This window comes from Emiliania huxleyi, assembly GCF_000372725.1.
Source record: "Emiliania huxleyi CCMP1516 unplaced genomic scaffold EMIHUscaffold_5, whole genome shotgun sequence".
NCBI lineage: Eukaryota > Haptophyta > Isochrysidales > Noelaerhabdaceae > Emiliania > Emiliania huxleyi.
This window is the reverse complement of record NW_005198244.1, coordinates 1,318,412-1,341,061: the sequence shown is the minus strand read 5'-3', so window position 1 is coordinate 1,341,061 and position 22,650 is coordinate 1,318,412. Positions and strand designations below refer to the sequence as shown.

The 22,650-nt window shown below is 68.1% G+C and overlaps 8 protein-coding genes across 8 annotated transcripts in view; 4 read left to right on the top strand and 4 right to left on the bottom strand.

The window, feature by feature from the left end:
* Positions 1-325: 325 nt before the first annotated feature.
* On the bottom strand, positions 326-2,205 carry PDK2 (putative pyruvate dehydrogenase kinase; the record flags this gene model as incomplete). The annotated part of the gene is made up of 6 exons (XM_005767159.1): positions 326-587; positions 657-797; positions 983-1,000; positions 1,078-1,226; positions 1,302-1,466; positions 1,530-2,205. 6 exons carry the CDS (start codon positions 2,203-2,205, stop codon positions 447-449), a joined length of 1,290 nt encoding a protein of 429 aa, XP_005767216.1. The 3' UTR covers positions 326-446.
* Positions 2,206-2,445: 240 nt separating this feature from the next.
* EMIHUDRAFT_197353 (hypothetical protein) lies at positions 2,446-3,740 on the top strand (the record flags this gene model as incomplete). Its single annotated transcript, XM_005767158.1, has 3 exons — positions 2,446-2,706; positions 2,772-2,867; positions 3,132-3,740. 3 exons carry the CDS (start codon positions 2,446-2,448, stop codon positions 3,738-3,740), a joined length of 966 nt encoding a protein of 321 aa, XP_005767215.1.
* A 1,862-nt stretch (positions 3,741-5,602) lies between these two features.
* On the bottom strand, positions 5,603-8,277 carry EMIHUDRAFT_461601 (hypothetical protein; the record flags this gene model as incomplete). The annotated part of the gene is made up of 9 exons (XM_005767157.1): positions 5,603-5,940; positions 6,012-6,249; positions 6,402-6,486; positions 6,530-6,660; positions 6,752-6,914; positions 7,079-7,131; positions 7,352-7,453; positions 7,635-7,682; positions 7,765-8,277. 9 exons carry the CDS (start codon positions 8,275-8,277, stop codon positions 5,816-5,818), a joined length of 1,458 nt encoding a protein of 485 aa, XP_005767214.1. The 3' UTR covers positions 5,603-5,815.
* Positions 8,278-11,102: 2,825 nt separating this feature from the next.
* EMIHUDRAFT_197348 (hypothetical protein) lies at positions 11,103-11,955 on the top strand (the record flags this gene model as incomplete). Its single annotated transcript, XM_005767156.1, has 4 exons — positions 11,103-11,360; positions 11,438-11,476; positions 11,558-11,736; positions 11,802-11,955. 4 exons carry the CDS (start codon positions 11,103-11,105, stop codon positions 11,953-11,955), a joined length of 630 nt encoding a protein of 209 aa, XP_005767213.1.
* A 1,420-nt stretch (positions 11,956-13,375) lies between these two features.
* EMIHUDRAFT_96457 (hypothetical protein) lies at positions 13,376-16,728 on the bottom strand (the record flags this gene model as incomplete). Its single annotated transcript, XM_005767155.1, has 4 exons — positions 13,376-13,915; positions 13,971-14,657; positions 14,750-15,228; positions 16,257-16,728. 4 exons carry the CDS (start codon positions 16,726-16,728, stop codon positions 13,376-13,378), a joined length of 2,178 nt encoding a protein of 725 aa, XP_005767212.1.
* A 720-nt stretch (positions 16,729-17,448) lies between these two features.
* On the bottom strand, positions 17,449-19,316 carry EMIHUDRAFT_96456 (hypothetical protein; the record flags this gene model as incomplete). Its single annotated transcript, XM_005767154.1, has 3 exons — positions 17,449-18,579; positions 18,659-19,237; positions 19,299-19,316. 3 exons carry the CDS (start codon positions 19,314-19,316, stop codon positions 17,449-17,451), a joined length of 1,728 nt encoding a protein of 575 aa, XP_005767211.1.
* Positions 19,317-19,501: 185 nt separating this feature from the next.
* EMIHUDRAFT_432637 (hypothetical protein) lies at positions 19,502-20,727 on the top strand. Its single transcript, XM_005767153.1, has 3 exons — positions 19,502-19,923; positions 20,281-20,407; positions 20,485-20,727. The coding sequence occupies exons 1-3, from the start codon at positions 19,523-19,525 to the stop codon at positions 20,644-20,646; spliced, it is 690 nt and encodes a 229-aa protein (XP_005767210.1). The 5' UTR covers positions 19,502-19,522; the 3' UTR covers positions 20,647-20,727.
* A 944-nt stretch (positions 20,728-21,671) lies between these two features.
* The window catches only part of EMIHUDRAFT_197344 (hypothetical protein), a gene marked incomplete at both ends in the record, with an annotated part of 2,265 nt that continues 1,286 nt past the window's right edge, over positions 21,672-22,650 (top strand). The window contains one exon of the mRNA XM_005767152.1: positions 21,672-21,984. Within this exon, the coding sequence (XP_005767209.1) occupies positions 21,672-21,984 (313 nt within the window). The remainder of the gene's footprint in view (positions 21,985-22,650) is intronic.

Here is a 22,650-nt window from a genome sequence, read left to right as displayed (position 1 = left end):
GGGGCCTCGTCGCAAATATACTTTTGCGACTTCGAATCTTCGATGTGGATGTCTTTTTCGCCAGAATTCGACGATTTCTTTTCGCCAGACTTCGATCTCTTTGTCTGTGTCACGCCATGTGCCGCTCGCTCGCCCGTCCAAGTGACTCGGACGCGCGGTCGAGGGCACCCCACCGTTCTTGGGGCGCGCTGTGGGGCTCGCCGGCGATCGCCCCCCTCCCCCCACCCCGACCCATGTGTGCCCCCACCCATCCGCCCTTTTTACTTTGAGGCTGTCGCTCCGAGAAAGCTCGTCTCGCAGCTGCGAGATCCGAGAAGGTATATTTCAGTGAACTTCGATCTCTTCTAGATTTCATTGAGACATGTATATTGGACTCCAAGCAGAACTCCAAGTGCATTGTGCTCCAAGTGCCGGCTCTCCGCTCTCCCCCCCCCGCTCAGCCTCACTCACGCGCGGCGCTCCTGCGCGTCGAAGATGCCGCCCGTGCTGGAGCGCAAGCGTGCGCGCGGCAGGATCACCTCGACGTTGTCCTCCGCGCGCCGGTTGAAAGCGACGTAGCAGTCGGTGCCCACCCCCTCGACGGGCACCTGCTCACGGGCATGCGCGGCGTGACAGCCTGCTCGGCGGTCGGCGCGCCACCGCTCTCGGGCGGTCGCCAGCGCGAGCGAGCCGCCAAAGTACTGGCAGAAGAGGCGGGTGAGGGGGAGGGAGAGGCCGTCGGCGGGCCTCCACCACGCCGAGTCGAGCGCGCGGTACGACCACACGTTGGAGAGAGAGGAGCGGCGGATGCCGCCCGCCTGGAGGGGGAGCAGCAAAGGGGTGCGACTGAGGTGCGGCCGAGGTGCGGCCGAGGTGCGGCCGAGGTGCGGCCGAGGTGCGGCCGAGGTGCAGTCGAGGTGCGGCGGAGGTGCGGCCGAGGTGCGGCCGAGGTGCAGTCGAGGTGCAGCAGTCCGCAGGTTGGCATCTCGGCCGGTGGCCTCGCCTGGTCGAGAAGCTTGACCTGGCCGACGGTAGGGCCAGGGGGAGGGTCAGGGCCGGGGTCAGGGTAGGGCCTCGCCCGGTCGAGCAGCGCTGCGCCTGGACGAGGTCGTCGCCGCCCGCCACGATGACGCGCACCGCAGGCAGCCGCTCGTCGCCGCTGAAGCTGTACTGCTGGTGCTGCCCTCCGCCCGCCGCCAGCGCCGCGTGCCGCAGCGTCGCCACGCTCGAGTTGAAGAGCAGCGCGCCTGTTTGCGTCCACGAGTCGTCTGAGGCGGCGCCGCTCCTCGCCAGCGCCGCGCGCCGCTCGCCGCAAGGCGCACCGACCACCGCCCGCACGTGCCCCGGCACAAAGGCGAAGGAGTGGCCTCGCTCGCCAACCACCTCGACGGGCGGAGCGGCGCCGTACCTCTGCTGCAGCTGCTGGCGCGTGGCCGCCGCCGCCTCCTCGCAGACCGCGACTGGGGAGCACTCCAGCTGGATGGCGCCTACACAGTCGCGGGGCGGGGTCGGCGTGCATTTGCCTCGGCTGCACCTCTCGGCTAGCAGACGGGCGCCGGCGTATCCTTGCCTCGGCGGCTGCACGGCTCGAATGTAGTGCTCGTGCAGCACCCGCAGCCCAATGCGAGCGAGGAAGATGGCGTCGAGCTGCTTGTCGACGGCCAGGTGCGGCTCTCGCTGCAGCGTCCCCAGCGCGTCCACGCACAGCGCCTCCTCCTCGGGAGAGAGGTGCGGCCAGCGGCGGCTCTCGCCGTCAATCGCAGCAGAGTGGTCCAGCATCGCAGCCGCAAAGGCCTTCTCGTCGTCGGCGGTGCTCAATTCGGGCAGAGTGAGGAGACCCTTGAGCCTCTGCCAGTTCAGCACGCAGAGCCGGGCGACTGCCGGCTGCGACGCGAGCGGCGGCGGCATGGTGCGGAGCAGAGAGAGCACGTGGGCGCGGCGCGAGGCCAGCTCTCGCCGGAGGAACTGAGCGTTGGCGAGTCGGACGGCGGGCGAGGTGCGCCCCGAGGCGAGCATCATCTGGCTGATCGAGACGGGCTGCGGCGGCGACGCTTCTGTGAGCGCGTCGAGCATGTCGAGGGACGGGCCTTCCGACGAGGCCTCGGAGAGGGCCGCCGCAGTGAGGTCGCCGTAGGTGGAGAGGGAGCAGCGCGAATGGCGCAGACAGGCTCTCTGTGAGGTGGTGGCGGCAGAGACGCGGCGCGAAAGGATGTGCAGCGACCTCATCGGGCTAACTGTAGCGGCTGGTTCGCCGCGAAGGAAAATCAAACAAATAAATTATTAGAGCTCTATCCGAAAGTGGCGCTCACTCCCGTCCAGCCCCGATGGTTCGGTTGCTGGGCGATCTGTACCTTCACCACCGGTCCGTGTCGGGCGCGGAGAGGGCGGTCGTGCTGCGCGTCGGCTCCGCCTCGATGTTCCGGCTCGGGCCGACTGACTGAGGTTGTCCAGGCGCCGCGGCGCGAGATGTGTCAGACGTACGCCAGCTTTGCCGAGGCGGCGGCGGCCGTCTTTCGCGCCCTCTACGGCGTCCGCCACGTGTACTGGGATCTGTTTGAGGCGTATGTCGCGCGAGGCGCGTGGGGTCGCCGACCGGCCGCCGTGGGTACTCTGCCGTGCGTCTTCTACATGGAGGGCCGGAGGCACACGACGTACGCGTCGCCTCTCCTCGCCGCCCTCGAAGTCGCGACGCTCCGCGAGGCCGACGGAACGGGTGAGTTTGTCCCGGTGGGGCTGCTGCGCCCGTCGTCCCGCCTGGCACTCCGCCGGACGCCATCTCCTCGCTCGTCGAGGAGCAGATTGCGCGCGGGGAGCACACCGTGGGCCGGAGCAGCGGCCGGGGTCAGAGGCGGCGGGGGCACCACCCGCAGCCCGCGCCGGAGCGGAAGGTCCCCGCCCCCCTCCTCCCGTTCGGCGGCGCGGCCGCTGGGCATGGTGGCAAACGACCCGCGCCGCCGCCGGCCGCGAGCGAAGCCGGGGCGCCGACCGCTCGCCGCCAAGGCGCGCCGCCGCCGGCTCCCGCGCCCAGCCTCCGCCCGGCCCCCGTCGTTCGCCGCCGGCCCGACCCGGCGCAGCCCGTCGCCCCCCCCCCACCCCCCTCTACACGCGGCGCCCGCGCCTCCCCCGCAGGCGGAGCGAGCCACGTCCCGAAGAAGACCGCGTCCGCGGGCGGGGCAGTCAAGCTCCGGCCGGGCAGCCTCGTCTTTGTGGACTGGGCGCGCTACCGTGAGCGCCACCCTTGTCGGCCGGAGCCCACCGCGGCGGAGCCCGGCCTGCCGTGGGAGATTGTCGGCGCTGAGTACGCGCGGCTGCCGGGCCTCGGGTCGAGGCCCGGGGCGGAGCCGAGCCCGGTCGATGCCAAGATCGCGCCGTGGCGCGCGGGCGAGCAGGCCCCTGCGGGTGCCGGCGGCGGTGACATCGTCGTGCCTCGCGGCTGCCTGGTCAACTTCGGCTCGGGCTTCCCGGGCGCGTGGCGGGAGCACCCCGGCGCGTCGCGCCGGCTGCTTGCGGCCCTCGAGCACGTGGTCGAGCACCAGAGGCGGCGCAAGGCGGAAGCGCCTACGCTTGTGCAAATGTGGGGCTACATCATGGGGGACGAGCCGCTGCCGCACGCGGCCGCGTCGCTCCGCCGGAACGGCGGGCCGCCGCCATCCACCACCCTCTCGTGCCGCCGCATGGCGGCCGCGCCGCGGGCGGAGGAGGCGGACGGGCAGGCGGCGGAGGAGGAGTGCACTCCGCCCGAGGCTCAGGGCCACCACTAGCTCACACCCGGGTGAGGCGCCGCCGGCGTCGACACTGGTCGCTGCGCGTGCTCGACACGAGACGATCAGCAGGGTGCATGGAATTTGGCCGTACTGAGAGACTCAGCGTTGAAGAGCGTGTCCGCCTTCCCGCCGTCAACATTCAGCCACAGTCGCACGCGGCCGTTCCGCAGCCGCGTTGACGACGTCCTTTGAGACTTCACCACCCGACGCGCTGTCAGCAGGCGGCGGCGGCGGCGTGCACGGCGCGTTGGGGTGGAAGGGTGGGGCGGGCATGACGCTTGCGGCCTTGATGTGAATTCTTTTTCGAGCGAATCACGCTGGGTGCACAACACGGCGCGAGCTGGACTCGCTCTGGACTCGCTCAAAGGAACAGCGATGATTGCCCCTGTCGCGAGTAATCGCGGTCGAGGACCTTCCGTGTGCATCGTGTGCTGCATCCTCATCGCCGCTCTCGTCGTGCTGAATCGCCTTGCACCGGCGAGCCCAGCATCGCACGTTGAGCGTGCTGGTTCTACATCTCTGGACGCCATGCTCACTCCAGAGGGATACAACGCTAGTTACTACCCACCCGAGCGTGCCTTGGCTGCCTTAGAAGCTCCTCTGGTGGCCTTTCTCCTCGCCATCTCCCGCCTGCTCGCCGCCGTCAGTCCTCGCACCGCCGCATGCGCCCTCTCGCTCGGCCACTGGTGCCCACCGGGCGGTGCTGAGCGGGGCGAGGCGCAGGTGATTGAGGAGGACGATGCGTTCCACTCCAGCAGCGGCATCACCTTCAAGGCGAGAGAATGCCCTCTTGTTCCAAGGGCGTCCGGTCCGCTTGTTCTGTTTGGCTGCGGTAACGAGGCGGCGGCGAGTGCCCATGATAGGTCCACTACTCTTACGGCTGGACGGTGGAGCCGGATCGGCCTTTGCGCCCGGCTGCTCGCGCCGTTGCCGCCGCCGCCGCCGGCTCGCCCGCGCCCGCCGCCGCCGCCCCTGCCGCCGCCGCCGCTCCTGCTGCCGCTCCTTCCGCCGGTGCCGGTGCCGGTGGTGCCGCCGCGTCGCCAGAGCAGCAGGCGTGGCGCAGGCCGCTCCTCCTCCTCCTCTTCGCGGGTGCGAGTGCCGGAGGCGTCCTGCTGTGGCGCACGGCTGCTGCCCGCCACGCACGCCCACACGCTGGGCGTCCCTTCACACCCTGCGGCGACCGTCGTGAGTATAGGCGTCGGGCGAGCGAGGGGGGCGGCGGCGTGGCGGCGGCGCGAGGGTTTGATGCGGCAAACGACGACGGGTCTCCGAAACGATCTCAGCTGGAGTGGCTCGACAAGGTGAGACTCGGCCCACCACACCATCACAAGCGCAACACCATGCGCCCCTCAGCCAGCCCCTCTCTGTCGCTCTTTCTCTCTCTCCCTTCTCTCCCTCGCCCTCACCCGGCCCGCGCCCCCTCTCCTCCTGCGAAAGGCGACGCGCCTCACGCCGCGCTGGCTCCGCTCGCCGGGCAGCCTCACCCCCCGCTGGCCCGGGCGAGAGGCCGGCGCGTCGGGCGGGGCGGCCGAGTGGCCCGAAGACGCCGGCTCGTCCTCGCTTACCGGGCCGTGGCGGCTGAGGTTTTGACGGGAGACGGGAGTGTGTCGGTCTCTCTCTCTCTCTCTCTCTCTCTCTCTCTCTCTCTCTCTCTCTCTCTCTCTCTCTCTCTCTCTCTCTCTCTCTCTCTCTCTCTCTCTCTCTCTCTCTCTCTCTCTCTCTCTCTCTCTCTCTCGGAGTCACGGGGTCTCACGCGTCTGCCTCCGCCTCGAGCCCCTCCGCCAGAGACTCCTGCGTGGTCCACACACCGGCCGCGTGCAATGTGTTCTTTCGCTGGTGTGCTCAAAATGAAGGAAGCCGTCAAAACAGGTCTACATACTAACTAAACAAACATCTAGACATCCACAACTCTCAACTCCATGCACACGGCTACGAAAGTCTCGTACTCGAGTCGTAAATCTAAAAATCTCTGTCTGTAGACACATCTCTGTGGACACATCGTGTGTCCAATACGCGTTCTCTCACTGCGCACGTGACGACCTGTACCTGTACCTGTATGCCCCGCCCTTCCTTCACACCGCGAGCAGCTCGGCGCGCGGGATGGTGAAGATGCGCGCCGCCGCCGCGACGCGTGCCGTGAAATCGGGGACGTGCCTCTCCTCGGTGAGGGCGTTGGCGGCAAGCAGCGTCCACGGCCCTACTCACGGCGGCGGCTGTGAAGCGAGAGGCCTGCGCGGCGGCCGAATCGCGGCAAGGGCGGCCACGCGCCGATGTCTGAGACGAGCCCCTCGTTGCCGGCGCAGACCTGCACCCGGCCGTGCAGCAGCAGGCAGCAGCACGAGGCTGGCACGCCCCGCACGTAGATGTAGTGCCCGTGCGCGACCTGCTGCGCCGAGACGGTGTAGATCGGGCAGCGCTGCACGAGCCGGCGCAGCGCGGCGCCCGAGAAGGCGGCGGGGCGGAAGAGGGAGACGTTGGTGGACAGGTACGAGACGAGCGCGCGGACCTGCAGGGCGGATTGAGGGCGAGAGGCGAGAGGTGGACGCGGACTCGACGCGGTCACGTGTCGAGTGACTCGTGACCGAAGCCCACCCTCCGCCTCTCTTCTGCGGACAGCGTCTCTCCACACCCGCTGCGCGTGGACTAGCGCGCACACGCCTCGTCCGCCGTCTTCGCCGCCGGGCCGAGCGCCCGCCCGAGCGCAAGCCCGTCCCGCCGCTGCAGCATCTCGAAGAACTCGATCCTACTCGCGGACGGCGGCGCTGTCAAGAGGCGCTGTGAAGCACCTCGCTGCAGCGCCTCGAGGGGAGGGCGCTCTCCGCTGCGGCGTCCGCTGCTGCAGCGCCTTGTTCCCGCTGTCGGCGACGACGTCGCTCTCGTCGACGATCTCGTCCTGGATGAGCTCCTCGAGGATGTCCTGCGCACGGCGGTCCTCGCTCAGTCTCGCGGCCCTTCTTCTCCCTGAGCGCCAAAGAGAGGGACGCCTCCATCGTCACGATGCCAGCCACCTGCTCCACCCCTCTCCGGGGCTGCGCCGCGGGCATCAGCGCGCCGCCGCCGCAACCGCCGTTCGCGCCGCCGCCAGCAGCGGCGGGCAGCGCGGCGGCAGAGCGCGTGACTAGCCACATGTGCGCGCGCGAGAGCTGCACCTGCTGCAGCATCTTGTCGAGCCTGTGTGCGACGCGCGGGGAAGGGGGTCAGGGAGACGGTTCAGGGCGATGCGCCTGCCGCAGCGTCGCGTCGACGCCGCGTCGACGCGAGGGAGGCGTGCAGCTGCTGCGGCCGCGCGCAGAGGGCGAGCAGCGCGGCGACCTGCTCATAGAATCGAATATCACATCCTCGTATCCTCATGTGCAATATCTAGCAGGAGGGCGAGCAGCGCGGCGACCTGCTCATGGCCGGCGGAGAGGCGTGAGGAGAGGCCGAGCCGGGGTGCCGGGCTGGGGGGGAAGGGGAAAGGGGGGGGGAGGGGGGGGGAGGGGGGGGGTGGCCGGGATCTGGTCGTGGGGGTCGACGAGGATCAGGTCCTGAGCAGAGGCAGGTGTGGGGCTGCGGGTGAGGGAGGGGGGGGAGAGCAGGCAGGTGTGAGGACACGAGAGGAGGCGCACCTTGGTGAAGACGAGGCCGACGACGGTCGATCGGCGGACGTGGTACACGGGCACGCGCGTGAAGCCCGACTCGTAGACGGCTCGCATCACGTCGAAGGTGAGCTGTCAGGCGGCGGCGGGCGAGTGGAGCGGCGAGGGCAGAGGCGGTGCGGGCAGGGGCGGTGAGGGCAGTGGCGGCGGCGAGGGCAGCAGCGGTGAGGGCAGCAGCAGCGGCGATGGCTGTGGCCTTGTCGGATAGCTGGAGCATAAAGGCGTCGTGGAGCGGCGTCATGATCGAGTCGACCCGCTTCTCGGAAAAGGCGAGCGCCGACGAGAGCAGCTTGCGGTCGTCCTAACGCAGTCAGCAGCGCACGCGTCACTCGTCGGCCGACAGCCGCCGCGAGGAGATTGCAGCTCTCCGTGCTGATGTCGACCGCCGCCGCGTTGATGTCGAGCAGCCGGTCGAGCTGCCGCTTGTTGTACATCGTCCGCATCTCGCTGCCGAGCGCAAAGTCGAGCAGGCGCGCAATGGGCCAGGTGACGGGCAAAAAGGCAAACATGAGCGGCACCACCAGCGGCCGCGAGGCGGCGCCGATCCGCAGCCCGTGCCGCGAGCAGACAGACTGCGGGATGATCTCTCCGAAGACGACGATGACGAGCGAAGCCATGATGGCGCCGAGGCCGGGGCTGAGGAACTGCGCGGAGAAGATCGAGATCAGGACGTTGACGAGGGTGTTGCCGAGCAGCAGCGTGCACAGCAGGAGGTTGCCGTGCCGCCGCATTGGGTAGATCTTGCGCGCCCACGCCGCCTCCCGCGCCGAGCCTCCAGAGACGATGAGCTCGAGCGACTCGAGCGAGAGCGAGAGGAGACCGAGCGTCAGACCGGAGAAGCAGGCGGAGAGCCCCACGAGGGCGACGCTCGCTAGAATCAGCCCGACGTCGGGCATGCGAGGAGAGCTGCTGGGAGAGCTGCTGGGGCCGGGCAGCCAAGCGTGTCGGCGCGGCAAGTGCGCCTGAGCCGTGAGCGGCGCCGCGCGCTCACCCGGGTGGCGCCGACAACAAATCGCGAGTTCATGCAAACACTCGACGATGATGCGAAAGCGCGTTTCCGTATGAAGCGCTACATGGACGATGTGATCACGGTGACTGCGAAGGACGATAGCACGTGGGATGTTGATCGTTTCCGGGAAGATTTCCGCCGTTCGGAGTGCTACTGGGCCCCGTTGAAGCTGGAAGCCGCCGAGAGCACCCATTTTTTGGAAACGACTCTTGAGCTCGACCCAAGCGGAAGTTTCCGGACGAGACTCAAGAACGTTAATGAGGGCTGCGAGACGGCACCGCGAGTGTGGCGCTACCATCGTTGGGATAGCTTCACATGCGCTAAAATGAAGGCGGGCATCGTGGTTGGATGCCTGCTCAAGGTGGTCGCGATGGCAAGCGATGACGAGGGATTCGCACTCAGCGTGACGAGCAAGCTCAGGGAGTTTACGGCGCTCGGATACCCTTCGCACGTGCTTAATGGGGCGATCGGGCGCACGTTTGCTCGGACGAAAGACGAGCGGCTCCTACGAGCAAGAATATGTTCGCACTGGTGAAGGCCAGGCGAGCCAAAAAAAGACAAAAAGACTCATCTAAGCATGTCGGAGAACCGTCCAAAGGCGGGTGCAGTCGACCAAGGGACATGATCTGTCGACAGCACGAATTTGTGATGGGACACCATCGGGACCCAACAGTGCGATACTTGGCTATCGCACGGTTGACGTACCGGCGGCTAAGGCCGAGTAGCCGGTGTTCACAGAGCTCTGTGAACACCGGCGAGAGATTTTTTCTCTCGACGTTTCTTCTGCGAAGAAACGTTCAAACACTCGGTGTCGAAACACCTCTCCGACGCGCTCGACTATAGTCTGCGATAAACCGCTGCGTGTGTGGCTCTCTTGACGGCTAGCGCATCACACCCCTCTCCTTAAGATCCCTGTGTGGTGGCGGCGTGCCGTCCTCCCATCCTCCCTTGGGTTGTCGTTTTCTTTCTTTCTTTCTGGCTCTCTTCGCCTGGGCGTCCATAGACACCTCACATGACCCCACACACGGTCCTGTCTGTCCGGCCTCGCGGTCGGCGAGATTGCTAGAGGCGGAGCAAGCCTGCTCTAAACTCACATGTTACCTCCTGTCGTCTGTTGTGTTGTTGTGCCCTTGTTTGTTCCTTTGGCACCTTGGAGTGCGGGGGGGGCGACAGGGGGGATGTGGCCCTGAGTTATGTGTACGCCAACTCAGGGTGTGTGGCAGCCAGCTGGCTGTGTGTCTTGTGAGCCTGTTTTGTGTCTGTGTGTCGCTTGTGCGTGTCGTCATCATCTGTCTAGCGTCCACCCATACCGCGCTGGTGTCCAGTCCGAGCCTGACTGTTCTTCACCTTTCTACCTCCACCTACCTGAGCACTGGGATAGGTCGATTCCGCATGGCACGGGATCCCTCAATCGTGGTGTGTTCAAGGGGGGGTGGGGTGGGGTGGGGGGGGGGGGTTAATGAATTCGGTACAGTTCGCCTTCCTGTAGTCTCTCCACATGTGCATGCGCATGTGCATGCGCACATGCACATGCACAACATGTACATGTACATGTGCATGCATCTGCGAGTGTGCTGTGCCGTGACAGAGCTCAGAGGAGGGGTTTTAAATCTTTTCACTTTGTAGCGAGCTCTGGACCTCCGAGCGAGTGGACTACGTGTTCCGTCAGCCCTCCTCCTCCGCGTCAAAGGACAGCGCCGGGGCGGAAGCCTTCTTCTTCTTCTTTTTCGTCGCCGCGGGCTTCGTGTCGCCCGCGCCCGCGTCGCCATCTGCTGCTGCGACCCCGCCGCCCTCCGCGCCGGTGGTGAGTGTACGTTTTAGCTTGTCCCGCCGCGCCGCCTCTCGCTCCTCTCGCTCCTGCGCGGCCCGATCCGCCGCGTCACGGTCTGCGGTGACTTTGGCGCGTGCCGCGGCGACGGCAGCCAGCTGATTCGCCTTTGGGTCGTGCGTCTCTGCCATCTTGGCGCGCTTGTCTTTATAGTCGCCGAGTCGCATCAGCCTGCAGCGTAGGGGAACTGGGCGCTGGTCAGCGCGGCATGTGAAAAGCATCGCTGTGAGTCGGGGCCAGGAGCAGCGGGTGCGGCGACGCTGGCTAACGGGTCGCCAACGGCAGCGCACCCCGCGTAGTTGCTGCCGTCGTTGACCCGTTCGTCCTGCTTGGTGCTCGATCCCGCGTGCGCAAACGTGTCCTCCGAGTCGGCGAGGCGCTCGAGCAAGTCCTCTGCGTTGCGGCAGTCCATGGCTCTCTCTCGCCCTGTGTGCGAAAAAGAATTTCAGTGGATAGCTCTTACGTACAATCCCGGAGGAGGACTGCTCACGGGGTTTGCGATGAGGAGCGCTCCGAACGTGGTATTCGCGTGATCAGATCACTACCGCCGAAACGCAAGAGATTTTACGATTCGCAAAATTCTATGTTAGTCCCTCGCACAACACTGGGATGGCACTAACACAGGACCGCAAACTCTAACAAATAAATGAAGAAAGAAAAGTCTTCTTAACATCTTCGTGCGTTCGTTCTATCGTCGGACCTATCTATCGCGTACAATCGAGCTCTCACGCCGCGCGTAGGGCCCTTAGGGGCCTAGAGAACACAACCCCCTCTCTCTTTTCTCCCAGTAAGCTAAAAGTACGTACAATCGGGAGTCATCGGACCGAGAGAGAGAGAGGAAGAGTACGTCGGTGTCGTCGTGTCCGAGCGGTTCAGGCCGAGCTATGTCGATTGCCAGCAAACCAGTGGTGCTCGGCTACTGGGCGATCCGCGGGCTTGCGCAACCCATCCGCATGCTCCTCGAATACTCCAGCATCCCGTACGAGGAGAAGCGCTTCGAACAGGGAGGCGCCCCAGACTTTGACAAGACCTGCTGGACTGACGTCAAGGACACTGTCCTCGGCGACTACCCGTTTCCGAATCTCCCGTTCCTCATCGACGGCGACATCACAGTGACACAGAGCAATGCGATCGTCCGCCACGTTGCGCGGCGGCAACAGACACCATTTCTCAATTGAAGGTCACGCCCTTGTCATGAAACATAACGGCTTCGACATAGGCATTCCCTCCTCGGCACGACGGCCACCGAAGCGGCGCGGTGCGACATCATGCTGGAGGTGCGTCCACGAGGGCTCCGAACGGATCCGTGATTGTGTCAGTCCAACGTGTGCCACCGCAGGAGGGGATGGACTTGCGCAACCGGACGGTCGGGCTGGCCTACGGCCGTAGCGGCAAGTTCGAGGATGCGGTGCCAGCCTACGCTGCTGCTCTACGCACGCACCTGCAGCGGTACTCGAGCTTTCTCGGCGATCGTGTGTGGTTTGCTGGCGGCGAGCTGACTGCGTGCGACTTTGTCATGTGCGGTGAGTAGCAGACCGAACATAGGCTCTGCGAAGGTGACACAGGCTCGGCGCCGGCCACAGGTACGAGCTGCTTGATCAGAACGCGCTCATGGTGCCTAGCTGCCTCGAGGGCTTCCCCACCCTCAAGGCGTTCTGCGCCAGATTTGAGGCGCTGCCCGCCATCAAGGCGAGCAAGCCCCAGTTCACAGAGCACACAGACAGAAAGGGTGGGTAGCGTCAGCCGTCCTCTGCCTCTGCCAAGGCGTACCGAGCCTCAGACCGCTGCATCGTCTTCCCGTGCAACAATCAGCACTCGCAGACGACGATGCAGAAGATCTGCTGATTGTAGTTCGTACAACTACTACAAGGTCGAAGGTGTGCCAAAAAGGCCACTGAGAGAGAAATCGAACTCGACTCGGCCTTCGCGCGCGTGAGACGTGGCTCATGTGTGGCTGCGCGAGAGTCCGTTTTTGATCCAATGCAATGTCCTCTTTTGAGTATACAGTCCGCGGCGCGCCGGCGCGGCGGTACAGGCAATTACACACGCGGATTACGCAGTTTAGTGTTTACCTCTCTGCGCCGCGCGCCTGGCGGTAAACCCGCGGAAGCGCGGAACCCGGTACGAGAGGGATGTGATATTAACCTGCGATAATGTCTTATGAGTTTTATGTGGGGGGACGGGCGCGGCCGTGGGACGCACAGCATAGGGCATAAACAAATAAATAAAACGGACACCTCTACTAGGAGATGGGTAAAAAGGAACAGGTCCCCGCCCTGCGGTCTTTGTGCAGGGTTCTTTGTATCAGCATAGGGCATAGCGGATAGCGGATCATAAAAAATGAAAAGTCCTCGAGCGATATCATAGAGAAAATAAACTACCTGCCGGGACGGCGTAGCATCGACGCCACCCCTCCAAGGAGCCCGCCAGCTCCCCCCCTCACACCCCCGCCGCCTCCGCCCCCGGCCCCGGTCCCTCTGCCGCCTGCTCGGCTGTCGCCCTCCAAAGGCCATGGCTCGTGGATCGGCGCCGCGAGCTCGGGCGAGTGCGCGCCCGCGGAGTGAAACAGCGCCGGCGCCTGCACACACGGCGCGGCGTCTCGACCCGGGAGGCGGGCTCGCTTCGAGGCGGGCTCTCGGAGGCGGCGCTCTCTCGGAGTGCGGGGCTCTCGGGTCGTCGAGCGCGGGCGCCTGGGAGAACTGGAACCGGGAGCGCATCATGCACGCCGCCTGCCCCGCCATCGACAGCACCTGCGTCAGGCTCGCTCGCAGAGTCTCGGAGAGGTGCCTCGGGGGATTGGGCGGATCCGCAGCGGAGAGACTCGGAAAGTGTCTTAGGTGGCGGGCTGGCGGGGCGGAGTTGACACCTGCACGAGCATGGCGGATTTGGGAGGCAAGCTGTCCGTGGTGAGCAGCGAGGAGCGCGACGCCAGCAAGTTGAACGACTCGCCTGTTCACGGCCGCGCGCGTGAACAGACCTGTCTGGGGGGGGAGAGAGAGAGAGAGAGCAGACGTCGCCGAGGTCGAGGGAGAGCGTGAAGCGAAGCGCGGCGCAGCGGTTCTCGGCGAAGAGGAGCCAGCCGCACCTGAGCCCTCCGGACCCCCCTGGGTGAACCTCCGCTTCCCGTGGGCTTCCTCGCGGCGCAGAGCGGGCAGACTCACCCGTCCTGCAGCGAGAAGAGGTCCATCCCGTCGAAGGCGCGGTGGCGGCTGCCCCGCCGTGCGTACTCGCCCACGGCGGCGGCGAGCTCGGACGGCGCGACGGCAACCTCCTCGCAGAGCAGCGGCTTTGCGCTGCCGACCCGCAGCACGGTGCGAGGCCAGCCGAGGTCGGAGTGCGCCGGCCGGAGGGAGAGGGGGAGGGCGAGGTAGTGGCCTGGCGAGAGCAGCGCCTCGCAGCTCACCTCCTCGCGGATCTCGCGCTCCGAGCTCTCGACGAGCCGCAGCCCGCCGCCGCCGAGGGTGGGCCCCTCCGAGCCGCCCGGCCGCGACACGAGCAGCAACAGCAAGTCCGTCGACAGCAGTCCGGCGTCCGACCGCCCGCTGCCGCCGCCGCGGCCCGACGGCTGCAGCAGCGACAGCTCCGCCTCCGTCGTCTCGAGCACCTCGAGCGCAAAGCCGCGCAGCGACTGGTGCGGCCCGCTCCCGCCCCCCATCGCGCCCGCCAGGGCCCCGCCGATCGAGACTGCCGAGCGCACCTGCGGGGCGAACCTTCCGAGGAGGCTCAGGGGAGGACTAGGGGAGAGGGCCCACCTTCGAGAGCCCGAAGCGGACCTCGGCCCACTCGGGCCTCACCCGGCAGACGTCCACCGCGGTAAAGTAGTCTCGAAAGTCGTCCCACGCCATCCAAAACACGCCGTCGTCGCCGTCGCCGCCCCCCTTTGGCCCGGCGGGCAGGCGGCGCCCCGCCTCGGGGAAGCCGAGCTGAGCCCGCAGCTCGGCCGTCCAGAGCGGCGAGTCGTCCGACCAGTCCCCGCGCCACTCGAGCCGGCCCCACGGGTTGCGCAGCTTGAGCAGCCGCGCGCCACTGCCTCGGTACCCGCGCGGCGCGCCCGGAGGCGGCGGCGGCCCGGCCACCGCCCGCACCTCGAGCACAGAGTATGCGTGCTCGACGAGCAGCCCCATCGCCTCCGCGGCGGCGGCCGCCGCCTCGCCGCCGTCGCCGCAGCCGCACGAGGCGCCGAGCAGGAATCCCGCCTCGTGGAACGAGAGCAGCCGCGCCCACTGCACGTCCGGGTCCTCCTCACCGCCGCTGTCCCTCGCCCGCTCCTTGCCGCCGCCGCCCATCCCCTTCTTGCGCGAGCTGCCGTCTGTCGCGACGAGGTGGAGCCGCTGGGTGGGGAAGCCGGTCAGCGTGCGCAGCGCCTCCTCCACCGAGCCGCCCTCGAGCGCCTCGTAGCTCCCGTGCAGCTTGGCCGCGCCCTTCTCGATGAGGGCCACCTGTTCACAGCCAGCCGTGAAGAGACGCCGTCCCGCCGCTCTACCTCTCCTCTGCGTCGGGCCGGGCCCAGAGCTGGCGCCGCGCCGCGCACCCAAACGCCGGCACGCCCCTCGTCGCGCCTAGACCAAGGCACGGCACGCTGCGCCGACTTGTCTCGCGCACCCGGGGACTGCGCCCCTCGACGCGCTCCAAACGGGCTCGGCAGCGGCAGGCAAGGGAAGGTGTCGTCCACCATGAGCGTGCGCCACTCGCCGCCCGCGCAGAGCCGCACCTGGTACGCGCCCGACGCGTCCACCACGCGCGAAGGCAAGACCGCCGCCAGCAGCCGCGGCCGCTCCGCGAGCAGCGCGAGCGCCGAGAGCAGCCAGCAGTCGCCGAGTGCGCCCTGCCGGATGTCGTGCGGCGTCGCGCCGCCCCGCACCACCTCCCACGCCTCGTGCGCGCGGCTGCTGCCCACGCCCATCCCGCGGAAGAGGGAGCGGAGGGAGGAGACGTCGATCCCGCCCGCCGAGAGCTGCTTCTCTTCGGGGCGAGGCAGGAGGGAAGACGGGCGGAGCCAGACGAGGTCGCCTGCAGAGCGAGGCGAGAGGAGGGGTGGCCGAAGGAGGGCTGGCCGGAGGAGGGGATGGGGAGGGGAGGGGCGCAGGCAGAGCGAGGCGAGAGGAGGGCTGGCCGAAGGAGGGGATGGGGAGGGGAGGGGCGCAGGCAGAGCGGGCTCTCGCCGAGCCCGGCGCGGTGCCGGTTCGCCGACGACCCCTCCTGCTGCCACCCTCTGCCGTCGCGGAAGAGCGACGTGGCCTATCGCAGCCAGCCCCACCCACGCGTCACCCACGGGTGCGGCGGGAGGCGGCAGCGCTGGGCAGGGGAGGGCAGGGGAGGGCAGGGCAGGGCAGCGCTGGGCAGGGCAGGGGAGGGCAGGGGAGGGCAGGGGAGGGCGTGTGCCGCAGGAGGGAAGTCCGGGTCCGTGAAGGGGGAGCCCGACTCGCGGCAGAAGGAGCGGACCCGCTCGAGCACCTCTGCCGCCCGAGCCTACACCGCAAGCCTCCGCGAGTCGACTCGGCGGCGGCGGTGGCTCTCTCCGCCGGGCAGCCTCGCCGCCCCGCACCTCGTGCGCAGCCTGCCTCTCGAGCACGGACACGGAGGTGCTGCTGCGAGAGCGGCGGGCGGCGGGAGGCGTCGGCTGACGAGGCGGCGGCGGCGGCAGCGGCTTCTGGCCGAGCGACTCTGCGATCGCCGCCCGCAGCTGCAGATCCTCCTCGCTTTGAGTCGAGGCGGCGGCGGGCGGGACGGCGGCGGCGGCGGCGGCGCGTGTGCCGGAGGGGGCGGGAGGCAGGTCGGCTCCCTCGAGCGCCGCCTGAGGCGTCCGCGGGTGGCGAGGTCGGGCTGGTGGCGACACCCAGCCCACCGGAGCGGTGAGGTGTGTGTGTGGGAGGACGGCTGGGAGAGGAGGAGTCGGAGGGGACTAGGCGTCTGGCGGGGCGCGCCGCCGGGATGAGGTGCTCGATTCGGACGGCGAGCGAGCGCCCGCCCTCAAACTCGACGACGAGCCGGTCGCCTAGACGGCGGGGAAGGAGACATCACTTGCCGGAGTACCGCACTCAGGAGTACAGCGCGAGCTCGCTCGCCGGCGGCGCTGCGAACGACCGTGCCGCGGAGGCCGTTGTACTCTGGCCGGGCGGCGAGGCCACTGATGACGACACGCTCCCCGAGCAGGGCGATCTCCTCCGGTGGAGGCGGCGGCGGCGGCGGCGGCGGCGGCGGCGGCGGCGGCGGCGGCGGCGGCGGCGGCTGCTGCGGCGGAGGAGGTGGTGGTGGCGGCGGCGGTGGTGGAGGCTGAGGCCGCTGCGGCTGCGGCTGCTGGTGCGGCTGGGGTGGTGGTGGCCGCGGCGGAGGAGACGCGCGCTGGGCGCTAGGCGGTAGAGGGACCGCCCCGTTTGCCTCTGCGCCTTTGCTCACCAACAGAGCGGCGGCAGCCTCGATGTCTCCATTTGTCCGCTGCAGGGCGCGCCGCGCGGCGGCAGGCTCAAAGCCCATCGCCTGAAGCCGTAGGAGGCGCGCGTTGGGCTGCATGTCGCTTCAAAGCAGCGCAAAACAGCGCAAAGCGGCGCAATGCGAAGGGCTGGGACCGCCGCTCCGCCGAGCTAGCTAGAGCTCCTCAAGAAAAACGTGGGGCGCATTTTGTTGTTTTAGTGCGTGCCTACACACCGTGGCAACACAGCACACGAGACAGGGGACTCCGGGACATGGGACCGGGACTCCGGGAGGACGTAACCGACAGAAGGCGACCCGCGCACCCCCTAGGGGTCAGGGCTCTCTAGCCCGTAGCCCGATGCCAATCATCCGGCCCGCTGGGTCTCTGTGCTTCTTAGGACTTAGCTCCCCGGCCCTGGATGTGCGGTTACCGACTGCACTCCAAGTGCTCCAAAGCGCAGGCGCATTTTGTAACGTGTGCGTGCCTGCACGCCACAGCACACGGCCGAGAGCGGCACGAGACAGGGGACTCCGGGACATGCGTGGGACCGGGACTCCGGGAGGACGTAAACGACAGAACGAAGAAAAGGGACATGGCACGACGTACGAGAGAAAGTGGGGGCAGCGGGGTGGAGGGCCGCACTAGGCGCTGCGGCTGCTCTCCGCCGCCGCACCCCGCCAGCGATACAGAGGAGGCCAGAGGAGGCCGGGGCAAACACAGCGGTGCTCGGGAAGGGGGTGGGGCGGAGAGAGCAGGCAGGGGAGGTGGGCTCCGGCCCAGGTCCCGCCCCTCCTCCCTCGCCGCGGGCACTCCTCGCTCTAGGCGTCGTGCGACATGTAGGCGCACCTCTGCTCCTGCCACAGGGCGCAATGCCGCTGGTAGCCCGCCCGCTCCGCCTCGCTCGAGAACGTCAGCCCCGCCGCCGCCGCCGCGGGCGCTAGTCCGCCGCCCTCTGGCGTCGGCGGGAGGGCGTCGGGATTGCGGCTCGTCCGCTTGTTGCCGCAGCCGGTGGCGGCGAGGGGCGGCGACTGGAAGGGCTGCGCGCGCCGTTCCGCCTCGCCGCGGCCGTCGCTCCCGCGGCTGCCCGGGGGCAGCCTTGCGCTTGGTGAGGGCGTGTGCTCGCCCGACGACGAGGCCTCCCCCGGGACCGCCACCCGCCGCTTCTTGCAGGGGGGCGGTCCCTCCGGCGCAGCGCCCACCTCCTCCTCCCCCTCCGCCGGCTTCTCCTCTGCCGGCTTCTCCTCCGGCGCCGCATTCTCCTTCTCCTCCTCCGGCGCCGCCTCTGCCCCCTCCTCCTCCTCGCTCGCGCTCGCTTGGCGCGTCGCCACGGCGGCCAGCAGCCAGTGGCCGGCGGGCTGTGCGGGCGGAGGCGGCGCGGGCGGTGGCGCGGACGGCGGCGCGGATGGCGGCGCGGATGGCGGCGCGGGCGGCAGAGCGGTTGCGGGAGATGCGTTGAGGCAGTCGAGGAGGGCCTTGCGCTCGCTCGTGCTGGGCTGCGGCGGCGAGAGGACGGCGGCCGCGGCGCGCTCGAAGCTGCGCGGGTGGGGCGGCGCCATGTTGGCCGGCGGCGGCGACACGAACGCCTCCACCACCGCGTTCCTCACCGGCTGCTGCGCCGCCGGCTGCTGCTGCTGCTCCGCCTTGCGGCCGTCGGAGAGCGAGAGCCGGTCGTACCGGTTGCGGAGCGCGTCGCAGCTGCGGTGGGGCATCTCCGCGCCGATCAGCCGCCACTTGCGGCCGTGCGTGCGCACCAGCGCAAGGATCTTCTCGTCCTCCTCCTTGCTCCAAGGCTCGTCGCGCACCGTGAACTGCGGCGGCGGCGGCGGCTTCTGCACCGACGGCTGGCCGCGCCTCAGCCACGCCTCTGCGGCGGAGGCGCACGAGCTGTACGCGGCGCCGGCGAGGGGGCAGTCGGGCGGGGAGATGTACGCCCAGTGCCCGTGCTTCGCCTGCGGGACGCCGGGGCGCGGGACCGTGTCAGGCGGGTGCTCTGCGTGGGCGGGCTGGGAGAGAGGCGCGGCGACGCACCGCGTTGGGCCACGCCTCGCGGACGCGCCAGCCGGCGGCGTGAGCGCCGCCCCACAGCTTCAGGTCGGTCGTCGCCGCGTCGCGCTCGGGCAACGGCGGATCGGAAACCTGGCGCGACCACTTTGGAGGCTTCGGCGGCTTGGGCGCGACCGGCGGCTCGGCCCCTTCCGGCGGGACGACCGGAGGCTCGGACCCTAGCCCTCCCGGCACCGCCACTGCCTGGCTCGGGTGGAAGCGGGCGTAGCAGAGGGCCGCCTCCTCGGCGGAGGCGAAGCGGCCGAGTGTGACACGTCGCCCTCCGCGCCGGACTTGCACCCGGAAAGGGTTCTTTAGGCCGTACGTGTTGGAGTCCCGGAGGACGCCCTGGTAGCCAGAGCCGTTGTTGGAGCGGAGCAGCGTCAGACCCTCCTCCCACGCGAGGCGCACCGCCGCCGCGGCGGAGCCGCCACAGTCCTGGTGCTCGACCTCCTTCACCCGCGGCGAGTAGGTCCTGCCGACGGTGGGCTGCTCGGAGAGCTCCTTCACCCGCGGCGAGTAGGTCCGGCCGACGGTGGGCTGCTCGGAGAGCTCCTCTGCGACCTGGGCGGTGGAGGGGGCGGTGAGGTGGGGGCAAGGGTGGCTTTGGGCGAGCGGGAGGGACCTGCAGCAAAGCCAGCATCGTGCCGTTGTGGTCTGTGCACAGCGCGGGAATTTGCCGTAGCGCTTTTTTTCCGGTTTCTTGCGCCATGCCCTTGTCGTGTCAGTGTGCTGGAGCTTCTATTTTGAGAATTCACGTGCATTTGAACTTGGGACCCGTAGCAGATGCCTGTTCTTCACTTCTTCCCTTGCTGATCAAGGAGAGGACACATATGCCCTCTTGCACATATGCCCTACAATTTGGGCCTCGCCGACACGCTCACAGCCGCCGGCGTGAATGACGGCGCGCGCGTGGCGGAGCTCTGCCTCCAAGAAGAGTGCAGCTCTCTCGCGGCGCTTGCGGAGCTCACGCCCGCGCTCCTCGACCGTCTCGTCTCTCGTGCGGGGCTCAAGAGCCTCTCCGAGGCGAGGTTCCGCCGGCTGGTTGAGGATGCACAGGGCGTGGACCGCGCACTGCCGGTGTCGGTCGGCGTGATCGTGACTGCTGACGCAGTCCCTCCGCCGGCGGCCGCAGTGCCAGCCGACCAATGCGCCGGCGGCGCGTCCATGTCAGATTTTAGTCGTCGGGATCGCACGTTAGGCAGCAGACCGGCGCCGTCGCGCGACACGCTCGCGCGCAGCCTGACACCCTTCGAGATCTTTGTCAGGCTGCAGCCGATCTTTGGGGCATTCTCATTCCTCCTCGGCTTCGGTGTGCTCGGTCTCATTGCGTTTTTCATCTTCATGTGCGTCGAAGAGGAGTGCGTGGACTGTACGGTCGAGGACTGCACCGGTGCGGGGCTGGCTTTTTTCTTCTTCTTTTTTCTCGCTCTCCTGGGGGCGCTGCCGATGGGAGCCAGCCGTACTACCGCGCTCGCAGTCGACTGCGTGTGAACAGCGCCGGGGTTGTGCGTTTATGTGAACAGCGGTGGAGTCGGCGCGCGTAGCGCGAGGGAGGCGCGGTCCTACTTCGCTACGACGCTGCGGCGGGCGTGGGGCGTGTCACCCGATTGGCTGCAGCCGCATGAGCCCGTGCAGCGGCAGCCCTCACACGATTTCTTCGAGAGGTTGCAGCCGATCTTTGTGGCATTCTCATTCCTCCTCGGCTTCGGTGTGCTCCTTCTCATTGCGTTTGTTGCTCCGCTTTGCCGTTGGAGTGGTCCGGTGCTCTTTGGGTGAAGACGAGTGCGTGGACTGTACGGTCGAGGACTGCACCGGTGCGGGGCTTTTTTTCTTGGTTTTTTTCTCGCTCTCCTGGGGGCGCTGCCGATGGGAGCCAGCCGTACTACCCGCGACTTAAATTCGCTCTGAGTGTCTCTGAGAGAGTGTCTGGAAGGGAAACCACCGTCAAATGCGTCCTGCGTACTAAATAGCACACGCTACTCTGCCGGCTCGCACCCGTTGCGCACACGCATGTGCAAACAGAGCGCTATCCGCTAAAAATCACAGTCGACGACTAAAAGGTCCACACTCCGCTCCACTAATGTGCAAGAGAGACTGCCTCCGGTCGCGCGCTGCTCTGTCTGTGTGCGTTGCTCTCTTGTGTGTGTGTTGGTAAGGCGCCTGAAATCCTCCGACGACGAGGATGAGGCAGCGGATCAGCAGGAGGCCCTTGTCCTCGCACACCCTCCCGTGGGTCGACTTTTTCAGAGGCTGGCTGTACCGTGTGTGCGACTCCTGATGCATGAGCGCACTCCGCAGTCGGGTCGGGAGCTGCGTGAGGAGCTTCTTGGCGTGACGTCGACTCGCAGTCGTCTGCGTGTGAACAGCGCCGGGGTTGTGCGTTTATGTGAACAGCGGTGGAGTCGGCGCGCGTAGCGCGAGGGGAGGCGCGGTCCTACTTCGCTACGACGCTGCGGGGGCGTGGGGCGTGCACTTTGCGCGCGAGTTCGCGCGGCACCGCCTCCGACGCGTGGTGTTCGTGGGGGCCCCGCGGCGACAGCCGGGCAGGCCTCTCGCGACGGCCGATGGCGACTGGCCGGCGCTCTCGGCGGGCGAGTTTGCGGCGCACGCGCTGCGCGTAGGCGGTGCGTGGGCGGGCGGCCCGCCTGGCCGATGAGCACCGGACGCGAGGGTCGGTCGGCTCCTAACTAACTAGCTGTATCCTGTATGTATATTCGCGATCTGCCGGCGTGCGTATGAGCTCACTAGCTAGAGCTCACACTAGAGGCCGTCATCGCATTCGCCTTCCTGGGACCCAGCGCTGGCTTCTGACTGTCGTTGCTGGTCTCTCCCTTCTCGACTGTCTGTGCTTGTGCGTCTTGGATTTGTGTTTTTCTGTGAACAGCGCCGTGTTGCATGTCTGACTGTCACTGTGCGATTTCGGGCCCGGGGTTGTGCGTTTATGTGAACAGCGCCTCTTCACCAAACGAAGGAGACGACGAAGTCGAGGTCACATATGTCACACTACGACCTGTTCGGCGGCGCTTGCCGCACCGCTGGTGGCAACAAGGGTTCGTATGATGAGCGGTGGGACCTCACGCCCAACCAGTGCCGCCAAAGGTGCGACCAGCGCGCGGCCGAATGCGTCGCCTTCGAGCTGATGATGGTGGGCTCGTTTGAGCTGTGTAAGCTGCACAAGGACCCGATAACGAGCGTGATGCCAGTCGCGGGCGCCTCCTGCTCCGTCAAGGCGCGTTCGCACGCCCTGGTGCCGTTCCTAATCGCGGCCTTTTCGGCACTCTCTCACCCGTGTGGCCTCCGCCTCGCAGGTGGCACACCCGTCGAACCCAAAGACCCTGCGCTCGAAGAGCGGCGGCCGCACCGGCACCGCCACCATGCCACTGCCGCCGCTGTCTCCGCCGCCCGGCAGTCCTGCCGCCCGTGCACCCTCCGCCGCGACGTCCGGCAGTGCAGGCACCCCAGGCAAGTTGCCTGCCATCTGCTTTGAGACGTGCGAGGGCGTCGGCCCGTGCCGCTTCACGCTGGGGCCCGGCCGAACGATCTGCACCGCCTCGAGCGGCGGAGTCTGCCTCTCCGGCCGCACCCTCTGCCCGACCAATCTCGAGGCCTACCTCCGCGAGGCAGCGTTGGCGGCGGCGGCGGCCGCCATCTCCCCGCCGCCACCGCCGCCACCGTCGCCACCGCCGCCACCGTCGCCACCGCCGCCACAGCGCCCGCCGCGCCCGCACCACCCACCGCCACAGCCTCGCCTGCCGCCGCAGCCGCCGCCACAGCCTCGCCTGCCGCCGCAGCCGCAGCCGCCGCCACAGCCCGCACCGCCGCCCGCGCCGCCTCCGCCGCTGCCCGCGTCGCCGCCGCCGCCGCCTCCGCCGCCGCCGCCGCCTGCACCGACGTCGCCGCCGCCTCCGCCGCCGCCCGCCGCCCGCGACGCCGCCTCCTCCGCCTCAGGTGAAGTCCATAGCCGCCTCACGGCC